Source organism: Fukomys damarensis, unplaced genomic scaffold (genome assembly GCF_012274545.1).
Source record: "Fukomys damarensis isolate Sample0158 unplaced genomic scaffold, DMR_v1.0_HiC HiC_scaffold_16, whole genome shotgun sequence".
NCBI lineage: Eukaryota > Metazoa > Chordata > Mammalia > Rodentia > Bathyergidae > Fukomys > Fukomys damarensis.
In genome coordinates, this window is record NW_022900928.1 from 68518716 (window position 1) to 68540702 (window position 21987).

At 45.8% G+C, this 21987-nt stretch overlaps 1 protein-coding gene across 3 annotated transcripts in view; it reads left to right on the forward strand.

The window, feature by feature from the left end:
• Grik4 (glutamate ionotropic receptor kainate type subunit 4) overlaps nt 1–21987 on the forward strand; it is a 308759-nt gene that overhangs the window by 261707 nt on the left and 25065 nt on the right. For all 3 annotated transcript variants that reach the window (XR_004517486.1, XR_004517487.1, XM_033764389.1), the window contains 3 exons: nt 5636–5749; nt 18262–18371; nt 21167–21340. Coding sequence is in view for 1 of the 3 variants with exons in the window: in XM_033764389.1 (XP_033620280.1) it covers nt 5636–5749; nt 18262–18371; nt 21167–21340 (398 nt within the window). In the remaining 2 variants the exon portion in view is untranslated. The remainder of the gene's footprint in view (nt 1–5635; nt 5750–18261; nt 18372–21166; nt 21341–21987) is intronic.

Sequence of the window (21987 nt, forward strand, 5' to 3'; positions counted from 1 at the left end):
AAAAAAAAAAAAAAAAAAAAAAAAAAAAACGTTTTAAACAACCCGATGCCTGCCTGCCTCCTGCACTGGACTGTACACTATTTCTGTCAGGTCCCAGGCCTGTGTTGGCTCCCTGATGCCACAGTACCCTTCACACTGCCTGTGACCCAGTGTAGAGTCAGTGAAGGGTAGTGAGGGTGCACCCAGCGTGAAGGTGAGGGCCAGCCTCTGTCTGCCTCAGCCTCATGTCCATGGACAGACTCGGTGACACGATGTCTCCCAGGGTCCTGTCCACTCAGCAGCCCCGTGTCACCCTGAGCTGGAGCCAAATGGGCTTCCTCTTCCCAGGAAAGCCAGGCTTGCTGGCCACGTAGCTCCTTCTGTCTGGTATTTTTGGATAATGCCAGCCCCATTTCCACCGCCTTGGGCTCAGGCTTGTTTGGAATTCTGTGAGCTTTTTCAATTCTGTGAGCTTTTCTTCAATACGGAGACAATTACCTTAGAATGAGGGTTCCAGGATGCTCAGTACGGTTTTATTTTGTGTAGTGTTTTCTCATTCCGACTGTAGCCGCTGAAAGCTTTCCAGAGTTAAGTAACACAATTACGGAGTTAAATAAATAACAGAAGAGAATGGCAGGCACAGTGGGACCTGAGTAGTGGGTGGAGCAGGATGGGGTGGCTTGTGAAGGTGTTCAGAGCAAAGGTCCAGAGGGGCAGCTGGCTTCCCTTGGGTCTGGAAGCTGGGCGCTGGGGTTGGGGCAGTGTGAAAAATCCAGGGAAGGAAGAGCTGGAAGCCAGTCAGAGAGAGCACAGTGGGTCCAAGAAAGAATCCACAAAGAGCGGGGGAGGCCTTTTAATCCATGCTCCCAGGGGAGAATCACGTAACAAGGAAGAGACCAGGGAGAATGATGGAGCACCGGTTCTTTCCTAGAGTTTTCCAAAGGGCAGGCCAGTCTGGGGCCAGAGAGTCCCTGTGTGGACTGAAGAGACAGCCAGTCACATGGGAGGCACACGGTGTGCGTGTCGAGGTCAGCGGGGAGAGATGTGAGGTGTTGATTGTCCGGGCCTGTGGTGCACGGTCAGCCCTGCGCATCGCTGGACCAGGCTTGCCCATCTCCGACACCTGTAGCCCCTCAGAGGCTGAGATCTGTCTGCAAGTCTGTCCTCGTCGTATTGCCGCTGTCCACATTCCTCGGCAATTCCTGTGCTTGTGGGACCAGGTCTGTGCACTGCGCTTAGGGGTGCCGTCACGCCCACCATCTCTGACTCCAGGAGGCGGGTATCGGTAATGTTCCCACCTTATAGACGAGCAAACCAAGGCTGAGAAAAGAGAAATGACTTGGCCGAGGTCACAGAGCACGTAAATGACAGAGTCTAAACAAGTCTGCCCCACACTGAAGGCTAAGTCTCAGCTAACCCCTACTGGACATGGCAACACTACACAGTTTTACAACTTTGAAGAGTCTTCCACAGCCATCAGCTTCTTGAATCCTACATCATGTTGATAGGCACGCATTGCCCATTTTTATGGCTGAGAAGGTTGAGTCCTAGAGAAGACAGGTGAGTTACCCATGACACATAGGTGGTAAGAAGGAACAGCAGCCCCATGGGTCCCCCTCCTCCCCTTAGCCCAGCCGTGTGTAAGGGAGGAGGTAGGCAGAGGAGGCACGTGGTGGAGCAGAAGTCTGAGGCCCTGCTGACCACATGGAGAAGATTTTGCCCAAAAGGGGGCAGCAGCTATTTAAGAAAGGAAGTGAAGGCACCAGAGAAGGCTTTATCCACTTCAGGAGGTTCTGGATCTGCTGCTGCCATCAGACCCTGGGTATTATTCTCAGGAGGTCAGTGGAGCAGCAGGCTCGGATGATCCTAATCAGAGCCCCATGCAAAGATGCTGCCCTGCTCCCAGGCAGACCTAGGTCCCAGGAGAAGCTCAGCAGGCTTCGGGCTTTGATAGCTACAGTGGCATTTGCTTGACCCCCATTAAACTCCATGAAGCAAAGGGGAGTATGGCTCTCACCCGTCCTCCCTTTGTAATTTCCACAAACATCCAGGAGGTAAAAGCAGGGATCTTTTAGAGGCAGCACACAGAGCTCTTCAAAGAAAACTTTCCATCAAGATAGGCAGAGAGGCCTGTCTCTCCCAGGGAATGTATTTATATACCCGTGCGTTTGTGCACACACCTCCGTGACGCTGCCGGGAACAGCCTGAGACGTGTGCACAGCTCTTTCCACTTCTCTGCCCAGGCCTCTGCTTTCCACAGCCCCTATCTCCCCTCAGGTTCTGGTGCTCCTAGATCCTTAAGCTCTTCCAGCTCCAGGATCTGGGTTCAGGCCTGAGATCCTACAGATTCCTAGCCTTCAAGGGTTTCCTTCCCTGAAACAGGACATCCCTGCCAGTTGCTGACTAGTCTGGTAACCACTTTCCTCCTGCAAGCCTGTCCTCATGTGCTTTGCACCAGTTGATTCTGCTGACTCCTATCATCTTCTCAAGCAGAGGAGGGCCAGTTAAACTGAACCCTGCCTTGTGCAGCCAGGCAGAGCCACTTGTGGGGTTCACAGATGGGAAAGAGCTTAAAGGGCTTTCTAGCCAAACCTTGCCTCTGTATAGCTGGGGAGACCATCCCAGAGAGTGCAATAACTTTCCCAAGGCCAGTCACAGTGATGTTGAGGCCCCACTCTGACAAGACCTAGGTCCTCTGGTGTCCTGTCCACTTCTCTTTCTCCTGGAGCGTGCAGCTTCTGTCCCCCACAAGTGACCAGAGGAGCAGAAGCCTCGCATAAGCTGCCATCCTCCCCACACTCCCTGCAGCCTCCCACACCAACCATTCCTGGTGTCTATGCTGTCCCAGCCCCCTTTCCTTTACCTTTGGTTTCATGCCACATTAGCTCCTCGTCTGAAGGCTGCCTTTTAGCACAATGTCTTTTTAACTAAGGTAAAAGAAAATGAACACACGTCTTTTTGGAATAATCTCATCCCATGTGGTTGTTGCTGGCACCCTGGAGTGCACTGAAGTCAAGGTAGATAATTACTCTTCTCTACTGAGTCAATTAAATATAAAAAACAACCATCACCAAGCCTCCATGGTTTCTTGTAGCTTGCTGCTGCCCTTTCCATCTCCTTCCCTGCCTCCCCTGCCCCCCACCCAGCTTACACTGGGCTGGGAAAAAGAACAGAGATATGGGCTGGGGGTGCTGGGGCACCAGTATGGGAATAAAATGTCTGAATGTCTGGCCCAGTTTAGGGTCATGTTTGTTTGTGACTAGACAGCGGTGTCCTGTCTGGGCTCAGAGCACCCATCTGCATACGGTTGTCCTATATGTATGTAAGGGAGATTCCTGGTTGTGGGACGTGGTTCATTTTCAGCTTTCTCTCTGTACGGACATATGGAATTGCTCTGGCATAATGTCATTGTTGGCCAACTTCTATACACTTGTGAAATGATTTCCAAATTTTAATCCAAAGTTTGCCCTTTTTAGAGGGAAGCTGAGTATAGAAAAGAAATCTAAAGACAGTGTTGTTTACTTTGACTACTTGATCTGTATCTAAAAAAAGCTATAGCCAGAGAAAAGACCGGATGCCATGCTCACCTCTTGCCTCTTTTATCAGTTGCAGTTTTCTTAATTGCTACTTCAGTTCCTTCACTGGAATCCTTTTAATTCTTGTTTCCTCCTCCCCGGGTTTCAGGCAGAGCTGGGCCATGAACTTGTAGCAGACCTGCATGCACAGCATTGGCACTGCATCTTTCTGGGTGGATTCTGTTGCTTTTCAGTGGTGCTCACAAGCTGAATTCAAGTCAGTGTCACCTTCATTGAGGGGCTCAGGTTCTGAAAAGCCCAAGCAATCCTCTAAAGAGTCCCTCAAAATGAAGTTACTAACAATCTTCTAATCAAACCCCACTCTCTAACCCAAGGGTTGATTCACTTGATAGCAGCAATCAACGCTTTCAAAAGAAATAGAGAATGAGTCTATCACCTTCTCCATTTTTTATTGAAAATCTCTTTCATCCACACTCTAGTCTCTCTTAAGGATGGCTTTACTTTAAAAGGGTCTAAGTGTGTTAACTTGACTGGGTCACATGACTACTTAAGGGGAGGGGATGTGCTTCGAGAGTGGAGGACTGATATTGAGATGTAGAAGAAATAGCTTTGGCCACTGGATTATCCTTCCAGCGCCCAAACCATGGTTCCCTGGGGAGTAAAATGAGGAGCGGTATATCTGTTGCAGTGGTTTAGCAAGAATCATGTGTGTGCATTTGTGTGCTTATTCTCATTCTAAACTCATTGGCTTGTTTGTAGATTGTGGGACACTCCACTTTTCTTCACTTCTTTGTACATCTTTTGCATCAACTGATCTGCCAGCATTAGAAGAAAGTCTTAAAGAAGCTGAAGTGTAAATTTCCAGATTTATATTTCAGCAGTTTGAAATATAGTCCCTGTGTCATAAATGTGGTTCTTCAATATTTGTGTAACTTAGAATCACCTGTGCCACTTATTTTAAATACAGTACAGAGTCCTCTGTCCTCCCATCACAGCATCCACTCCAGGAGTCTATGATGAGACTCAGGAATTCATATTTTCATTGGTCCTGCAGGTGATTCTTAGGCAGATGGTCCAAAGACTACATTTTTGAGAATCACACTCACACGGTTTGTGGATCAGGTAAAGAAGACTAGAGAAGCAAAGTGATCAGCCTCAGTTGGCTGGTTAGTTGGAGCAGAACATAGACTGCAACCCAGCATTAGCTCTGAGCTTCCCCACAGCCCTACATGTCAGAGAGCAGACAGTAGGAGGTGGTCTTGATTTCAACAGGACAGGTACAAAGAAGAACTTCCTGACATGAGTAGTGTGGGAGCCACAGCATCTCCTTACCCAGAGGGCCCTAATTCAGGCCAGACTCTCATTACAGGCGGGCACTTGCATTGTAATCAGGAGCAAAGAGAAAGGAAGGAAATCTTTTCACAACAAATTCTGATTATTTGGTGCTAAAGATACATGAGCTCTTTGGTTCTTCCTGGGACACTTGAATGTCTATCTGGGTGGCAGCATAAGTAGGGACCTCCATCCCAGCCCCAGCTCCAGCAAGGACAGGCTATGTGACATTTGGCCATTTGCTGAATTTCTTGGTCTTCATATCCTCTCTGTGAAATGAAAGGAGTTGCATTAGATTGTTTGTAATTCCCATGGCTCCAGCATTTTTACGTTTCAGTGTAATCCCTACCACCACCACACCGAAGGGTCTTACTTTTATAAACACTCATTCAAGTTGCATTAACTCAACAAATGAACAAGTTGTGTCAAAAATACTCCATGTGGAGAACTCAGTAGCCTATCTCCCAGTGCTCACCTTCTGAATGCCTCCTCCTGAACATTTTGAGATTGTGTATGAATACTCGGATTATGATCCCTTTGGGTTTTAAATCACCTGTGTTTTTAGAGGGATCTAGCCACAAATAAAAATGCGTCATGGCTTTGACATCTTTTCCTCTTAAGAGTTATTTTTCAGATCTAGGCTATGCTTTGTCTCCTTAGAATTATTCCCTGATCCAAGAAGCCAGCCTGGAGTAACATCTCCTCAGCAGGGATAGCCTCTGGTGACAAGTTCCTGTGTCCCACCTCATGTGGTTGCTCTATTGATGGCTCCTCTTTGTTTCTTCCAGAAAGCAGATCTGGCTGTGGCAGGCCTCACTATTACAGCAGAGCGTGAGAAGGTGATTGATTTCTCTAAGCCATTCATGACCCTGGGAATTAGCATTCTCTACCGAGTTCATATGGTAAGAGACTTATTTTATAAGCATTTATATCATTAAAGTTATTTGCATGCAAACACTGCGTTATATGGTGATAATAAATGATCACAAAAATATTTAGATTTCAAGACTTAAATGCAAATGTGATGGGCTGTTTTTTCCCCCATCAGCTGCAGGGTCTTGTGAACAGGAGGAATGAAAAAGCCACACTTGTGAGCTTTCCAGTAAAAATTCCCTCTGCCTAATAGAATAGGAATGTCCATGAGTGATGGATCAGCATTTGACGTGTCATGCCTTGGTAATGGAACCTGTCGGTCCTCTGCTTCTTCCTGGGGCCCAAAGTCACCCTAGCATTCTCAAGTATCCCTTCAACCCTTAGGTCTACTGTGTTCTCTCCATGCATTGCATCTGGTAAGGTAAATGTAGACTCCTTCCTCTCTTGATTTCTTGTACTGAGCCTTCCATGCAATAACACATGTACCCTTCTGCATCCCCACTGAAAAAATAAAAATGATTTCTCTGGCTAGGTTGGCCAGAATGAGTGTATGAGAACACACCAGTAGACAGCCAAGAATAGGCCCAACTTTGAATGTCCTGGGTGGTGAGATGAGCAGGAGATGAGAGATCCTGGTTGGATCTCATCTACCAAATGGATAGTTATTCTATTGACACCAAATCGCTGGCTTCACCTAGTTTACTATGCTAAACCAGAAGCACCTTCTCCCATCTTTTCATCCAAACTGGCTCTAAGTACACAGCTATCATATGGAGTTCCCCAGCCCTCTAGTTACTTCAGGTCCACAGTTCAGCTGCCATGCATTACCCAAACATAACCTGGCACCAGGGGGCTGCCCAGTACCAGAGGCCACTCCACCTATCTCCTGATAAAGTGACTCCCTTCTCAGTAGATCCCAAAGCCCAGCCCTAGAGAAAGGAGGGTTGTCTGCCTTTGCAGCCTCAGCCTGGCTCCCACTGCTGGCAGCCATTTGGTCATCAGAACTATGCCCTGGTTGGAGGTTTCCTTGGTGCAAAGCCAGTGCCTCGGGCTTTGCTTCTCGGATGAGCACTGTTTGTGCTGGGCCTCAGTGTCCACTGTGGTCACTGCCCGGCTAGTGAAAGTTGACTACTTATCTGGAGGAAGAGACACATCAAAATCACCAAGCTTCCCAAGCTAGGACAGAAAGAAATATAAGGATTTGATCATTATAGTCAGTGCTATTGTTGATGTGTCTGGTTTGTGGAGCAAGGGGGATTTTGATCCTTCCCAGCTAGTGTTCTCCTCTTGTTTACTATGCCTCTGGTTCCATCTCAGTGAGCCCCTTCTGTGTCCCAGAACTCTATAAGGTCCCATGATACATGAGATTGTGGTTATGGATTGAATTGTGTCTCCCTCAAAATCCATATTGAAGTCCTAATCCCTAGAGCCTATGGATGTGACTTTATTTGGAAATAGTTTTTGCAAATGTAATCAAATTTGAGATGAAGTTGTATTGGATATGGGTAGGTTCCAACCCAACAACTGGTGTCTTTATAAAATGAGAGAAATTCAGACACAGACACATAAGGCAAAAGGCCACGTGATCTGAAGGGAAGGCACTGGAGTTATACATCTACAAGCTACAAGCACCGAGGATTGCTAGCCATCACTAGAAGCTAGAAGAGACAAGATGATGCCTCCCCTGGGGCCTGAAGAGACAGCCCGTCCCCGCCAACACCTTGACTTTGGCCATCCAGTCTCCAGAACTGAGAGATGAGAAGTTTCCGTTATTTTAAGTCACCCAGTTGTGGTCCTTTGCTATGTCAGCCTCAGGAAACTAACACAGTTATGTTACATGTTGCTCTTACTTTTATTAATGAAGAATGTGAGGTACAGTTTTTAGGAGAAAGCCACATGCTAATAAGTCAAAGAGTGGGATTCAAACCTATCCTTTCTCCATGTTCCCAACCTGCCCCGTAAGTGTGTGATCTTTGAGTGAGTTGTCTCATTAGGCCTTTTGTACACCATTTCTCACTGCATCTTTGGGACTGTTCCCTGAGGAAATTGAGTCAGAATTATAATTTATAGTTTACAGATAAGAAAACTGAGGTCTCACATATGGCAGACTTGGGGCAGGGCCTGGAATCCAGGCCTTTTCACTCAAAGATAGTGTCCTTATTGTTACATCTGCCAGCACCGTCTCTGAGGCTCTTCCCACCCTTCTCCCTCCACTGGAGGAACATTCAAAAGAAAGGAAGACATGCAGCCTTTCTCCAGATCACCCTATGTTTTGGCCTTGATTTCCTTATTAACATCGAGAAAGCTAGAGTCCCACTGGTGGTCCATCAATAACATGTATCTGAAGGCACCTGGCCCAAGTACTTATCACGCAGTGGCACCTGCTTCTGTCAACTTGGTCAGGTTATGTTCCTAGATGTTTGGTCACCTACTGTTCTCAGTGTTACTCTGAAGATATTATGTAGTTGTGGTTAACATCAACAATGAATTGATTTTAAGAAAAGAAGAATACTGCTGAGGATGTGAGTGGCCTCTTCCAATCAGTTGAAGACCTGAGCAGGCAAAAACTGATATCTTCTGAAGAAGGAATTCTGTCCTAAGGCTATAACGTAGAAATCCTGTCTGAGTTCCCAGCCTGTTTACCTTTTGAAGTTACCCACTCCCACAACCATATATGAGCCTTAAAACTCCCTTAGATAGGTATGATATGATATGATGTATGACTGGTAAGAGTTCCCTTCTGTAGTCAGGACCCTCCCTTCCTCTGGCCTCCCTGTGGAGGCTCCAGTGTGCCACATGGCTGTTCAGATCTGTTTTAGAGTGGGGCCAAACAAAATTAAAAAACGAGTGCTGGCATGAACAGCTTACCCTGAGCAGAACTGACAGTTTATGCATTTATTCAACAAATATTTATCACGTGCATTCTGTGTGTGAGGCACCATGCTGAGAAGTTACCCAAAAGTCAGCTCAGGTGAGAACAATCCTGAACTGACTAAAGCAGAGGAAACCTAGTGAGAATGAGTCCAAAATAAACTTTGCTGCATCCGATACGTGGAGGCACTAGCAGGGATATCTAATGCTAAAATGTAGGCAAGTAGAACCTCCCAGGAGAGTCTAAACCTGAAACTACTGTCTTTCATGTAACAGAATTGAGGTAATGCAATTAAAGTTTAAAAAATTGGATGTTCGTTATTTTTTAATATTCTCTAACAGATGATTCTCACTTGCAAAACTATGATTCATTTAATATCTATAGTCTATCAGGATTTAGAATGTCTATCTTAGTTCTATATCTGTTAGATCACCTGACTGATGAATAATTGTTAGCAAAAAGTGAGCATCTGGTGCTAATCAGATCTGTGTGCAAGAGTGGAAATAATTAACTCAAAGTGTAAATGCCTTGTTAAGAATTACTTTATTTATTTGTAACTGATACACAGAAATACAGACATTGTACATATTAATGAGGTCCCACACAATGTTTTGCTATATATGTACTTTGCATAATATAATCCCTACTCAAGAATTATTGCCAAAGCCTCCAAAATAATAAGTGATGGCAAGTGTGTCTCTGAGAACTATAGATAACCAGAAATAATTTGTGAATTTCCAGCAATCTAAGATTATCTGAGCTTTTTCATGAACATGGATCATCAAATGTTGATTATGGGATATTTTCCTTCTTTCTGGTGTCAGGGTATAATCTCTGTTTCTGCTCAGGCATCTCTAGGACCAAAATAAGAAGAATGTTTTTACCCTTTTTACCACCCACACCCTGCTACTTAATAAGCTGGCTGAGGAAATGGGCTTTGGCATATGTTGCTATTGATCCAGCCTGCTTTTTAGAGCTTTCTCCACTCCTCGAATCTAAGGACCATTTTCTCATGGTGTTCTTCATACCTCTTCATCATTTCACTTGGCACCTCTCTTCTTCCTCTCTCCTCTCTCTCTCTCCCCAGATCATCTCACCTGCTCTCTGTGTGTGACTAACCCTTGCCCCACCCCTGAATTCCAGTAGTGTATTTGTGTTTCTTACACACTGCTACGCCTCTCCACCTGAATGTCTTGCAAAACACTGTCTCAAACTGCATGCAGCATATTTCTTATTCAGACTCAGTCCTCTTCCTCCTTTCTGGCCCATCTCAGCTACTAGCATCTTCTTCTAGTAACCAGAGCCTCCCTGAGCTTTCCTCACCTTTCGTCTCACCTCCTAAATAGTTCTCAGACACACTGTGCATCCTTGTTTCTTCCACCTTGTTTCAGGCTTTCCCTGTCTCCGAGCCAGACTCCTGCCATTCCAGCAGACAGTATTCTCCTTGAGGGCAAAGTGTCTCTTATCCTTTACTATCTTTATCAAAGAGCTGCTGTCATCACCCACATTCATTAAGAAGCAGGAGAGTGAAGGTGATGGATGGGAGCCAGACTGCCCGCGTTTATTCCCAGATCTGATCATTATTAGCTGAGTGTCACATGTGTCTCAGTTTCTTCATCTGTAAAAATGAGTTGTCATGTAAATGAAATGAGAATACATATGTAATGCACTTATAACAGTGCCTGACAAATGCACAATGAGGTGTTAAGCTATTACATTTAATAAATGTATGGGAACTGCTGCTCATTACAGTTCATCCTCCATCCGTAGCCTCAGGGTGGCTTGCTTGCTTGTTTTGCAAATGTATCCGTGTCACCCTGCTACTTCAAATCATTCACCAGTTACCCATCAATTATAAGAAAATGTTCAACCCCTTAGCATGGAGATAAAGCCTGTATTTCCTGTCCCATTGCCACTTCTCTGGCTGCAAGCCCCTTGGCCCTAAGCTGCTTCCACTCTCCCATCACTACAGCCTTATCTTCCCTCCTCATCCAGGTCGCACTCATCTTCTCATCTCTTAACCACCAGACTTTTAGGTGGCCTTTGATACCCAGCTCAAATGACACTTGCTCTTCAACATGACCTTCCTAGGCAGAGCTGATTGCTCCTTTCTCTGAGCTGCTTCTCTCTGCCTACCTATCTATTACAACATTTTATATCATGTTTTAATGTGCTTTACCTATGTCTTTCTAAGTAGACCCCATTGAGAGGTATGTCAAGGGCAAGATACCTGTTTATTGAACTGTACATTTTTGTGACATGATTTTTGGTATGGAAAATGTGGCCGTCCTATACATATGGTATTTATTTGATAGTATGAAAGGAAGGAAGGAAGGGGAGAGGGAGAGGGGAGGAAATGAGGGAAACGCAGAAGGCAGGTCATAATACAGGGACCTTGTGGTCAGTGAGCACCATGCTTTCCTCTGTGGACTAGGCAGCACTGAGTCCCAGGAATCTGGGTTCCTCTAGAAGGCCCAGCATGGTTGGTATTCCAGGAAACAGGATGCATATTATCCTTACTAGATTTTTTTTTCCCTTTATCACCTTGATCTTGAGAACAAAAAGAGATAGAAGGCAGATGTTTCAGGCAGCCCAGACACATCTTCTGCTCGGGCCTGGCTATAGCTGCCACCTGGACTCATTGCCTTCTCCCTGAAATCCCTAAGTATCCACCTGAGAGGGCATTAGGATCCCTGGCTGGGGCCAGATGCACTTCTAGGCCATACATAGATGCCCAGCCTTTGGACTCCAGGGTTTCTCCTATTATTCCAGATGACCATTAAGTAATAGGACCTCTGAAGTACAAGACTCTTGATTTTCCTGGAAAAGGAGCTAATTTCTTCTTACTGAGAAGTTCAATATTTGATATAGCACCATAACTCTAAGGGCATTTTGCTATGAGGGCTTTATGGTATTAATGCATACTGTGAGCTCTCAAATAGCTGTGCAAGAGGAGGAGAGAAGAGCTTGGAAAAACAAAAGCATCTATATTTGACATTAGAGGATATCATGTAGTTTTCTCTCTTTTTTCCTGCTGTAGCAATTTGCCTAATGCTGTTTTGCTCAGACTAATATTAAAATAAGTTTGTATTCCTCAAGCTCCCCCTGATTGTTGGAGCAAGGCAGCAGCAGAATGTGCCAGAGCCAACTTGGGCTCCAACATTTGGCCCGTATAACCCCCAAACAAATAAATTTCATCTGAATAATTTAGTGTTGGCATCTTCTGGGAGGTGGGGTATATGTCTAAGGTATTTGTATGTTGGCTAATAGCTCTTAATTTATGAAGCTCCTCTGCATCTCTGCTCTGGCTCAGTAAAGCAGGGCCTGAAGCATGTAGTATGGTTCCCATTTTACAGGACACGGGTCTGAGATTCTGGAAGCCTGGTCAGTGAGTGGAAAGAGGAAAGGCAGCGCAGTGGCACAGCAGAGATGAAGCCAGGTTTTCTGTCTCTGTGTCTGGTACACTTTCCGACTACCTGTCTTCATGGTATGAGAAGTACATTTCTCTCCATATCAAGGCTATGGATTATATGATCTTTCAAGGTCCTTTCATATCTGAGGATACTATCTTTGATCCCATATAAGGTCCCATCCCAAGCCTTCCCAGAGCATCTGAAACTCCCTAGAAAATGGGAGCTTGCCATTTTCCCCCTATTCTTCCCTGCTCCACCTTTCATGAATAAATGGGAGTGTTTCATACTCTGTTCTTTTTCTTTTCTTAACTCTCAGCTACAGTCTTCTCTCTCAAGAGAAGTTAAAAAAATCAGTGATTAAAAAGTGAGAGATTAATAAAATACCAATATGAAATTAATGCATGGCATTTGCTGGATATATTACCCGTTTTTCAAGAAGGTCTAAGAAAATGGAGAACAGTGCTAAGTAAACTAGTGAATCATTTCTAATACTTCTTAATACTCTGTTATAAAGAAACAGAAAATAAATTGAGTTCTGGTCTTAAAAGCTAAGCAACATGATAGCCCATCTAATGGAAATGTGGATCCCTGAATGTGTGATCATCCTAATACTGGGTACTTATTGAGTGCTTCTGACTCAAGAAGCTCAAGGTGTCTCATCAGCATTGTTTTCCTGATTCTCACATTCACCTCTCTTGTGTATTGTGCTGCTCCATTTTACAGAAGAGGAAAATGGCACCCAGGGACATTGAGTGACTTGCCTAGGATCACTTAGCAAGTGAAGGTCAACACCAGGATAAGAACTTAGGTCTTCTGACATCAGATTTCCAAGCAGGAAAGTGGAAATAACTATGGGGAAGTTGCTAGCCATATGGGTTATATAGTCAACAAACCATCTGGATGTTATATGTGGAGAAGGATTAACTGCTTTGCCTCTCTTTTTCCTCTTGGAGTCAGAGGTGAAGTATACACTAAATCATACTATATGCAAAAAAAAGAACAACCCAAAACAAACAAACAACAACACCTCACTGTAGACATCTTGGGAGGCTGTTGATGGGTTCCTACAATACAACCAGAAAAACCTCACCTCCTTCTGCCTCTCCCAGAAGAAGTCATGGAGAGAATGTTTTTCTTCCTTCTTCAGCCCTAGAGAGTGTTTTCTTGACCAATGACCATTACTAATGTTGTGGTCTAACACTCTATAAATTGCCATGTTGTCAAAAGCACTAAAGACTTCAGTAGTGCTGCCGCCTACCTTGTCAGCACAAGGACCAGAGTTCGATACCCAGTACACAAAAAAAACACACGGAGCTTCTGACAGCCTTTTGTCATTGATATGCTGGAGAAGGGACACGTTATGAGAAGGAAGAGAGTTAACATCACTAGTTTTTGTATGTAGAGAAATAATGACTAGAGTACACAGTCCTAACCCAGACCCAAGAGAACCTGCCACATGCCTGGTCCACCCAGCCAGTCACTTCTTTGGGAAGGCTGAGGTGTGAAACAGAATTCTAATTATTGGAATTGCTGGTTTCTAAGAGCCATCATTCCAGAAGAAAGTCTGGAATTGCCTTAATTGTGTCCCTAGAGAGCCCTGGGGGAACCCTCATGCTTCTTGTATTACAACCCATAGAAACTCCAGGAGTTATGAAAACTGTCTGTAGCCAGATGGCATTCACCTTCAGGCATCTTTAATATGTGTCAATATACGACATAAAATAGTGTTTCTTCTCCATTGAGGAAGGCATTGCTATAAAAGGAAGTGCTCTCTGTCATATACCATCTCTGGATCCTTCTCTCACAGCTGCCTTTATACAGAAGGGGAGTAGAACACACATAGACTGTACTTTATTTTAACTCACTGAGTCCTCAGAATGACCCCATGAATTTGGTTTTATCGTTATACCCATGTTGGAAAAGAGGAAACAGAGACCTGGAGGTAATGTACCATGCCCAGAATCGCACAAGTTGTGTGAGAGGCAGGACTCAACCCTGGGTAGTCTGGCTACCCAGAGAATATTGTAATTCACCACCTGTGCTGCATTACCAGGTTCTAGTTCCCTTATGCATTTGACCTCAGACTCTGAGAAAGTGGTTGCCTTCTTTTCCCAATATAATTTCTTCCAGTACTCATAGAGTGAAGGGTTAGTAAATTAGGAGGCCAGAAGAATTTAATTCCACTCAGTAGCTCTGTGGTCAGCCCTACGGCTGCATTGCTATCACTCAGGGGACCTCAGCACACCAGGATCAACTGGTGACCAGTCCTCAGGTCCCTCCCATCATCAAAGAGCATCAGGGGTCCTGACAGTCCAAAAGCCAAGGGAAACAGTTCTATTTTTGCTGCCATCTGATTTCCAATTCCATCAGCAGAGCCTGACTTGTCCTTGATATTTGGGGGCACAGATAGATAGCTATATTTTTCTATTGATACATATTTAAATCTACATATCACCACTTACCTACTTCCAAAGTGGTTGCATCCACAAGGAGGAAAACAACCCAATTTGTAGTCAGCAGTTATATTGATTGTGTAAATCGATATAAATGCCTATAAATACAACAGTCACAATAAATGATACTGAGTATAAATAATGTTTGTAAGTACTTTAAAGGGGCACAGTAGAGTAGGTTGGGATTTTGTTGACACTGGGAAAAAGGCGTGGGATTAATTAGGAAGTCTGTTGGAGCAAGTTGCAAAGATTAAAGGGAGAGGAATATTTGGTACAGTGGTGCAACTTGATGAACAAGCACCAGAGAAATAGAAGCCATCACCAAGGCGCTTAGCCTTCCTGGGTCTCAGTTCTTCTGTCCATCAGTATGGAAAATTGGGTATTGATATCAAGGGAACAGCATGAAGCACTTGGAGTTCTTCTGGAGAAAAGCATCGGCATCATACATCCTTCAGGTTCCACAAATGAAATGAAATGGCATGCGACACCTGATTTGTGCCAGTTGCCGGTAATCTGGGCATCCTCTGGGAAGGAGGCAATCGGAAACATCCACATAGAGAAGATACCAGGCATTTAGAATCTTGCAAGGAACATACATTTCTGTGGCATCAGAGTGGACTCAGCCTATGCTAATGCTGCATAAGCCCAGACGCAAATCTCAAATGTCTGCCCAGTCCTTGCTCTTCTGGTTGGCGTCAGTCGATCACAGGTGGGATCAGATGTCACCTTGCCAACCTGACTGATGTGTTTCCAGCAGAGCTCTGTTTATGTTTTGGTCCTCCTTTGTATGGTGGCCTGTTTTATAACTTGAGTCTCCGAAAATTTTTCCCATGGCTCTGCATCATTTCTTATCACTCATAACTAAATATGGCAGTTTTAAAAAGTGCTGTCATTTTCCTCAATTTCATTCATTGTGATATAATCAGGTATAGATTTCTGACATTGAGCATCTAATGGGGTTTCAGGTTCAGAAAGCAACAATAAAAGATTTTTTCCTCCTGGATATCTCTTAGTTGAGAGACACAGAATGAAATAGTCCTGAGTGTCAGTGCCCAAAGAATTCATGTACATTTGCCCAGAGAAAGTCTGAGATCAAGAGGGACCGCATGTGTGTACCAAGCTAACGATTTCTGCTGCCACTAGAATAATTTCTCTCACAGGATCAGCTCCTTTTTACCCTTCCAGACTCCAGGTATAGGTTTGGTACTGTCTGTGTCTTCCTGTGTCTGCCCCTGGCAGCCTGTGCTAGATAGACACTGAAATGACCAAACAGGGTCTCCAGTTCTGCTGCTGTTTAGTCTTTGCTTCCTGTAAGGGGATTTACATAATGAAGAGACCAGATATGCTGAAGTGGTCTTCTCAATATTTCTTTCCTGTCCCCTTCCCTTAGTTACTAGGCTGTGTCCCTCAGGTTGTTTCCTTTTCCCAATAAATCATCTGAGTGTTCCAGGAAGATCAAGCATGCCTGTACCACAAGGAAGATGTGTGCAATTAGTATCAAAGGGCTGTTCCCTGGCCTAAACATACTGTGAAAGAAAACCTGAGAGGCTCCTGTCACATTGATGAAAGGCCACAAAACCCAACAATGGCTACTCTATGGGCAGGAAAGCCCGTGGCATCTTCTCTGTGATCCCTCTGGGATGTTGTCCCAAAGGAGAGTCTTTACTGTAGGTAGTTCAGGAGTGGGAAGCCATCCAGATGAGAAGGTGAGAATCACCCATGAGTGGCACTATGCGTATACAGCATGACCATGCAGAACTGTGTCTTTCTCCCACCTGCTGCACATGCAGCTATGGGAGTGAATTCTGTTACGTGGGGTTTCTCACTTCTTCTAGCTTCCTATGAATAGTGCAAGCTCAGAGAGCTGGTTGGGTTCAGAACAGCATTGGCAGGGGTGGTCGCCATTCCTGTTTCTAGGGAGCCAGTGTAAAGATGACTTATTGCTGAACCTGGAAATCTATAGAAGGTTGTTGCTATGACTAATGCCATCTTGAGCTTGAAAGCTTACCTGCTCACAGAACACCCAAACCTAATTCTGATTTTCAGTTCTATCCATGAGCCTCCTTAGGTTCTGACATCATCCAAGCATAGCATTTTCCACTTAAAATGATCCTTGAGTAGATGGAAGAATCAAGCATGGTAAAAGACCAAGGCAATAGCCAGGGCGGGAGAGACCACACTCTGCAGTGGCAGCCACCTCTCAGCTCCAGTGCTGCCCATGTTATTATATAGTTTTCTAAAGAAGCCAGAAGTTTATATTTTTATGTGAAATCTCCCAATCATTTACTACTAGGAATTAGTATAAAATGTAATACTTTAGAAGCCCGACATGGTGGCGCACACCTGTGATCCCAACACTCAGGAGGATGAGGCAGGAGGATCTCTATGAGTTTGAGGCCAGCCTGAACTGCATAGTGAGACCTTGTCTTAAAAAAAATACATTGGGGTAAATAAAGCAAGGTTGTGAGCTATATGTGGTCCAAAGGCCACCGATGAGTTGGGTCTGATCTATCCCAGGTTAAGTGAGCCAGAGGAGTACTTGCCCAAGAGCAGACAGCTAAAATGGCACAGAAAACTTCTGGTGCCAGTTTATATAATAGCTAAAACTTGGAAACAGCCCAGTTGCCCATCAACTGGAGACTGAATAAAGAAGATTTGGTTTTTCTATAAAATGGAGCACTACTCAGCCATAAAGAACAAGAAACTAGAGACCTTTATAGCTAAATGGATGCATACTGAGGCCATACTCTTCAGTGAGATAAACGTGTAAATACTAAATAGTTTCTCTGGTGTGAAAAACTAAAAGTGTAAATAAGGTTCAAATTGTGTATGTAATTGATAATATGAAATAGGAAGAAAAGGGCTAAAGAAAAATATGAGAAAAGGAAAAAACTGGAAACAAAGTCTTTGTAATAGGGAAGGGTGGAGCGGGTGAAGGGAGGGCAGGGGATTGGGAAAAAGCAAGACCCAAGATACGGCATGTAAAGGTACAAGATCCCAATGATGAATATAACTGTACTGTGTACCTAAAAAGTACCAATAAACTTAATGGGAAAAAAAAAAACTTCTGGTGCCATATTGCTTTCCTGAGGAAATTGGCGGGAGGTTGGCATTTAGTTTCTGTTCCCGCTCTGTCCTCCAGCCAAGCACTTCGGTGGACTTGGGATACACCATGGTTTCCTGTGGCATAGTGAGACAAGCACTAGTACTTGAGACAGATGTGTGTTTGCGTCCCAGGTCTTCTACTTACCCGTGCTATGACCTTGGACACATCTCTTGACAGCCCTGGCCTTTGGTTTCTTCAATAATAAAAAGAAAATAATAAACAGTGCCTCCCGGGACTGATTGAAGGTTTATGTGCGAAGGTCTTGCTGTGTATTAGCACACTCACGAGAAACACTTGAGAGTGAAGCGGGTGCACGTCAGCCTCCAGCACTGCAGACCTGCGCAGCTCAGAGGGCTTCTGGAACCCAGCCGCACGCTCCTAGCGCAGTGGGTGGTGCACAGAGATGTGGAGGGCTGGTGCACTCTCTCAGCGCATGGCCTCCCTCATCCCTGGAAGTGACATTCCCCACTCTAGCTCTGATGTATCCCCAGAGATCGGGGCTGGGTAGGTGCTTTGGAGTGGCCCCTGCTGCGTCTTCATCTCAACAGTCCTTCAAACCAATCATTCAGAACCCAAATAATTGTAAGCAGGATAGACCCACACTCCCCCTGCCCTCCCTGCCCTCCCTGCCCTGCCCTGCCCAAGGCCATTGTGACTGAATGTGTATGGTGAGCCATGTTTTCATCTCCATTTCCAGGGACGCAGACCCGGCTATTTCTCCTTCCTGGACCCCTTTTCTCCAGGAGTCTGGCTCTTCATGCTTCTAGCCTATCTGGCTGTCAGCTGTGTCCTCTTCCTCGTGGCTAGGTACTCTCTGCTCCCCTTCCCTGTCCTCACACCGCCACCTCGTGCCCACCTCTGGGAACTGCATGGGGCGGGGGTGGGGAAGTGAGGGGCGATTTGAGATCATGGTGCCAAACTAGAAAGAGGGGAGAGGGACTCTGGCCCTGAAACGCTCTCTGCCCAGTTGTCAACCTCACACTCCTCATCTCCTCATCTACGTGTTTGTGCCCTCCCTAACATAGACAGTGCAGGCCAGATTTGTCTGCATTTGCTTCCACACCTGCAGCTCAGGCTTCCTCCCATTTCTCAATCTCCGACCCCTCCATCTGTAGGAGCCTTGGGAAAGGGAAGAGGGAAAGAGGTGGGAGGATGATCACTCTGATTAAACGCTGCCCGTGACTGCCCTGGCATTGGTCCTTGCCAGGATCTGCCACAAAGTGCTGAATGACAAGAAACAGAGCTTGAAAATCCAGAGTGGTGGGACTTCAGGCTGCAGTGACACAGGCCAGGGAGAAAGCAAAGCTTGACTCTGTCTCTGAAAACACAGCTGTCTTGTTGAATAAGACAGTGGAGAGTGGCAGGTGGCAGGAGGATGGGATGGAGAGAAGTCTTTGGGGGAGTGTGTTAAGACAAATGATCTAGATCAGGGGTTGGGGAGAGTAAGCCCTCCCCTAGCCCCAAAAGCTAGGGACTGCCCTCACCCTATGAAAGAACCCAGGGACGTGCCTAGGCTGTGGTCTCTCACTAACATGCACAAAGGGGCTTATTTGTCTCTGAGTCTGAGAGCTCTTGGACCAACCTGAAATTGGTCGGAAGGAATCAGAAGGAACTTACAATGCAGAAGTAAAACTAGCCCTAGTGTTCCCGGGCCACTCACCAAAGTCCCTACTCCCTGCTCAGCCCTCAGCTCACTCCAGTGGGCTGTTCTGTGGGGACAGAGAACAGCTCAGGATGCGCTCATAGAAATCTGATGGAGATCTACTGCAAGTGTCCTCTCACTTGTCTCTTTTGCTTCTAGGCCACAGTGGCAGGGCCAGATGATTCTGTAGCATAATCCACTTCTGAGAATGGGCTCTTTCCCAAGGGCATGTTCATTCAGTGGACAAGGGGAGCACATACTCCGTCTGGTTAGGAGAGGCAGCGACAGTACCCAGCACCCAAGGAACCTTAGGATGCCTAACTTCCAGGCTAGTTCCCATCCTGCCCAAGTGAGGGCGCATTGCCCTATGTGAGCCTCTTCCAATAGAGATCAAGGTCAAGATCGGGAAAGTCAACTGGGGCCCACAAGATCCAACCTGACAAAGAATAGCCTGGCTTATACCCAGGAGTCTACAGAGGCAGCTGAATTTGCTGCTCTCATGCCACCTACCCTTCTTGGGCCTCGTGGGCTCATGCTTGCTACTGTCAAGTATCTGTTGTCAGGGACAGCTGGCAAGGCGCGGGAGCTCGCATGCTGTCTGACACTTCTGCTCTCCACTTCGCAGCCTTGTCTGCTTCTTTTAGGAAGCTGTCTGCATGTGGCCGGCTCCTTTGCTCTGTGATTCTGTCTGGCCTCTGTGACTAAGCCCCTTTGCAAGTCATGCCATAGCTCCCAAGTCACCTTTAGGGCCCTGGAAAGCTTCTTAGGGCTTGATCAGCAGATACACACACACACACACACACACATACACACACACACACACACATGCACGCACACAAACTTGCCTCACCATGCCCCAGGAAACCTAAAGCTGCCATTACAGGCTATGCTGCCCCACTTCCCTGCCTTCCTCACCCACACACTGTATACTGCATTATCAAAAACATTAACAAAAGTGTATTAGAGGGCTAACCACATATGTGCACATTCACACACATGCAGACACACTTACACACAGAGGATATCCAAGCCAGGCTATTCTAAGGCAGTGATCTGCAAGGATTCTGTGGAGCACAAAGGCTTCTGGGAACTACCAGAGGGGTAATTCCTTTGAGGGTGACCACCACTCTGGAGTCCCAATGCCTCATCTTCCAGATCCACTGCTTTTATCTCTTGTATATTGTACTTCTGAGTAATATTTGAGAGGGAAAAAATATTTGAAAATCACTGCCATTCCCAGGCCATCTGACCATCACAGTCACAACAGGAGCTTTTAAATTTTTAAATTTGTGGGTCCAGAATTCAATCTGTAGAGCTGGGACCCTGAAAGCTGTAAATTTGGAGTGTGAGCCTTTGCTTCTGAGGGTGCACACTGAGTGGCAGGCATCAGTATCCCCAGGGAACATGCAGATTTTAGACCTCACTAGTACTCACTGATTCAGAAGTTTGGGGAGTAGGACGTGGAGATCAGTATGTTAACAAGCCTCCTCGGTGAGTCTAATATAGGGTGAAGTTCTAGAACTAGACTGAGATTTTCAACCCTGATTCTGTGGGACCCTAAGGTTCCTCCCTTGGGAACTTGGAATAGAAGAACAAGCAACTTCCTTGGTTGCCCATGCCTTGATGCCCCCAGTTTCTAGCTAACTGACTGAACTTTTGTTTTGTATATTAGAGTTCCACATCAGAATATGTTCAGGGAGAAAAGTGTAACTTTAAAGAAAATAGTATGAGATCCACCAACAGTGCACCAATAGGGCACCAATAGTGCAATTGTACCATCATAACTCTTTGGTGGGGAGGGGCTTCAAATTGAGCAAAAGGAAGTGGCTAGCCCAAGGCAACAAGACCAGTTACTGAGGCACAGAGGTGAGACCAGAGGGAGAGCAGGTGATTCTCTGCCCAGCACCTTTTTCTCACACTTGTCCCCGCAACACTTGTGTATGTTCCTTTTCTCCCACAGGTTGACACCCTACGAGTGGTACAGCCCCCACCCATGTGCCCAGGGCCGATGCAACCTCCTGGTGAACCAGTACTCCCTCGGCAACAGCCTCTGGTTTCCAGTTGGGGGCTTCATGCAGCAGGGCTCCACTATTGCCCCTCGAGCCTTATCCACCCGCTGTGTCAGTGGCGTCTGGTAAGGTGCCATAGGAGACAGAGCCAGGTCTGAGGGGCAGTGGGACCAGGACAAATGAGGAGCAAATAGGGGACCTCAGTAAATTCCTGACCCAGCTGCTAGTAGACAGGATCCTCTTCCTGTGTGAGAGTCTTAAAACCTTTGCCTTTCATGGTGACTCAGCAGGGAGCTGAGCTACCTTTTGCCAGCTCCAAAGATTGAAGACAATGATGGGACCCACTCTGAACTATCTCCTCTGGTTCCCTTTACTCTGCCTCTGAGGTCTAGATACAGAGGGGAGCCCAGCCAGGAAAGAAAAGGCAAGAAAACAGCCTTTATGACCCGCAGCCAAAGGAAGCTAACTTGCTAATGTGAAAATGACCTGAGTTTTGAGAGGCTGGGCCAGCAAGGCATATGCAGATTTGTGAAATATAATCATACAGCAGGCAGTCCCTTCCGGAGGAGGCTACAACAGCACACCCCCTCTCCCAGGTCTCCAGGTCGAGGTCATACTATTTTGTCCCCCTGCACCTGCCTCTGTGCACTTGGCCTGTTTACCTTAGCAGGTGTGGGGAAAATGCAAACTCATAGACACTCAGAAATGGGAAAATGATTGCAAGGGTAGAAAAGCTCTTTGAAAATCAGGACTTGTTTTCACTATACATGTA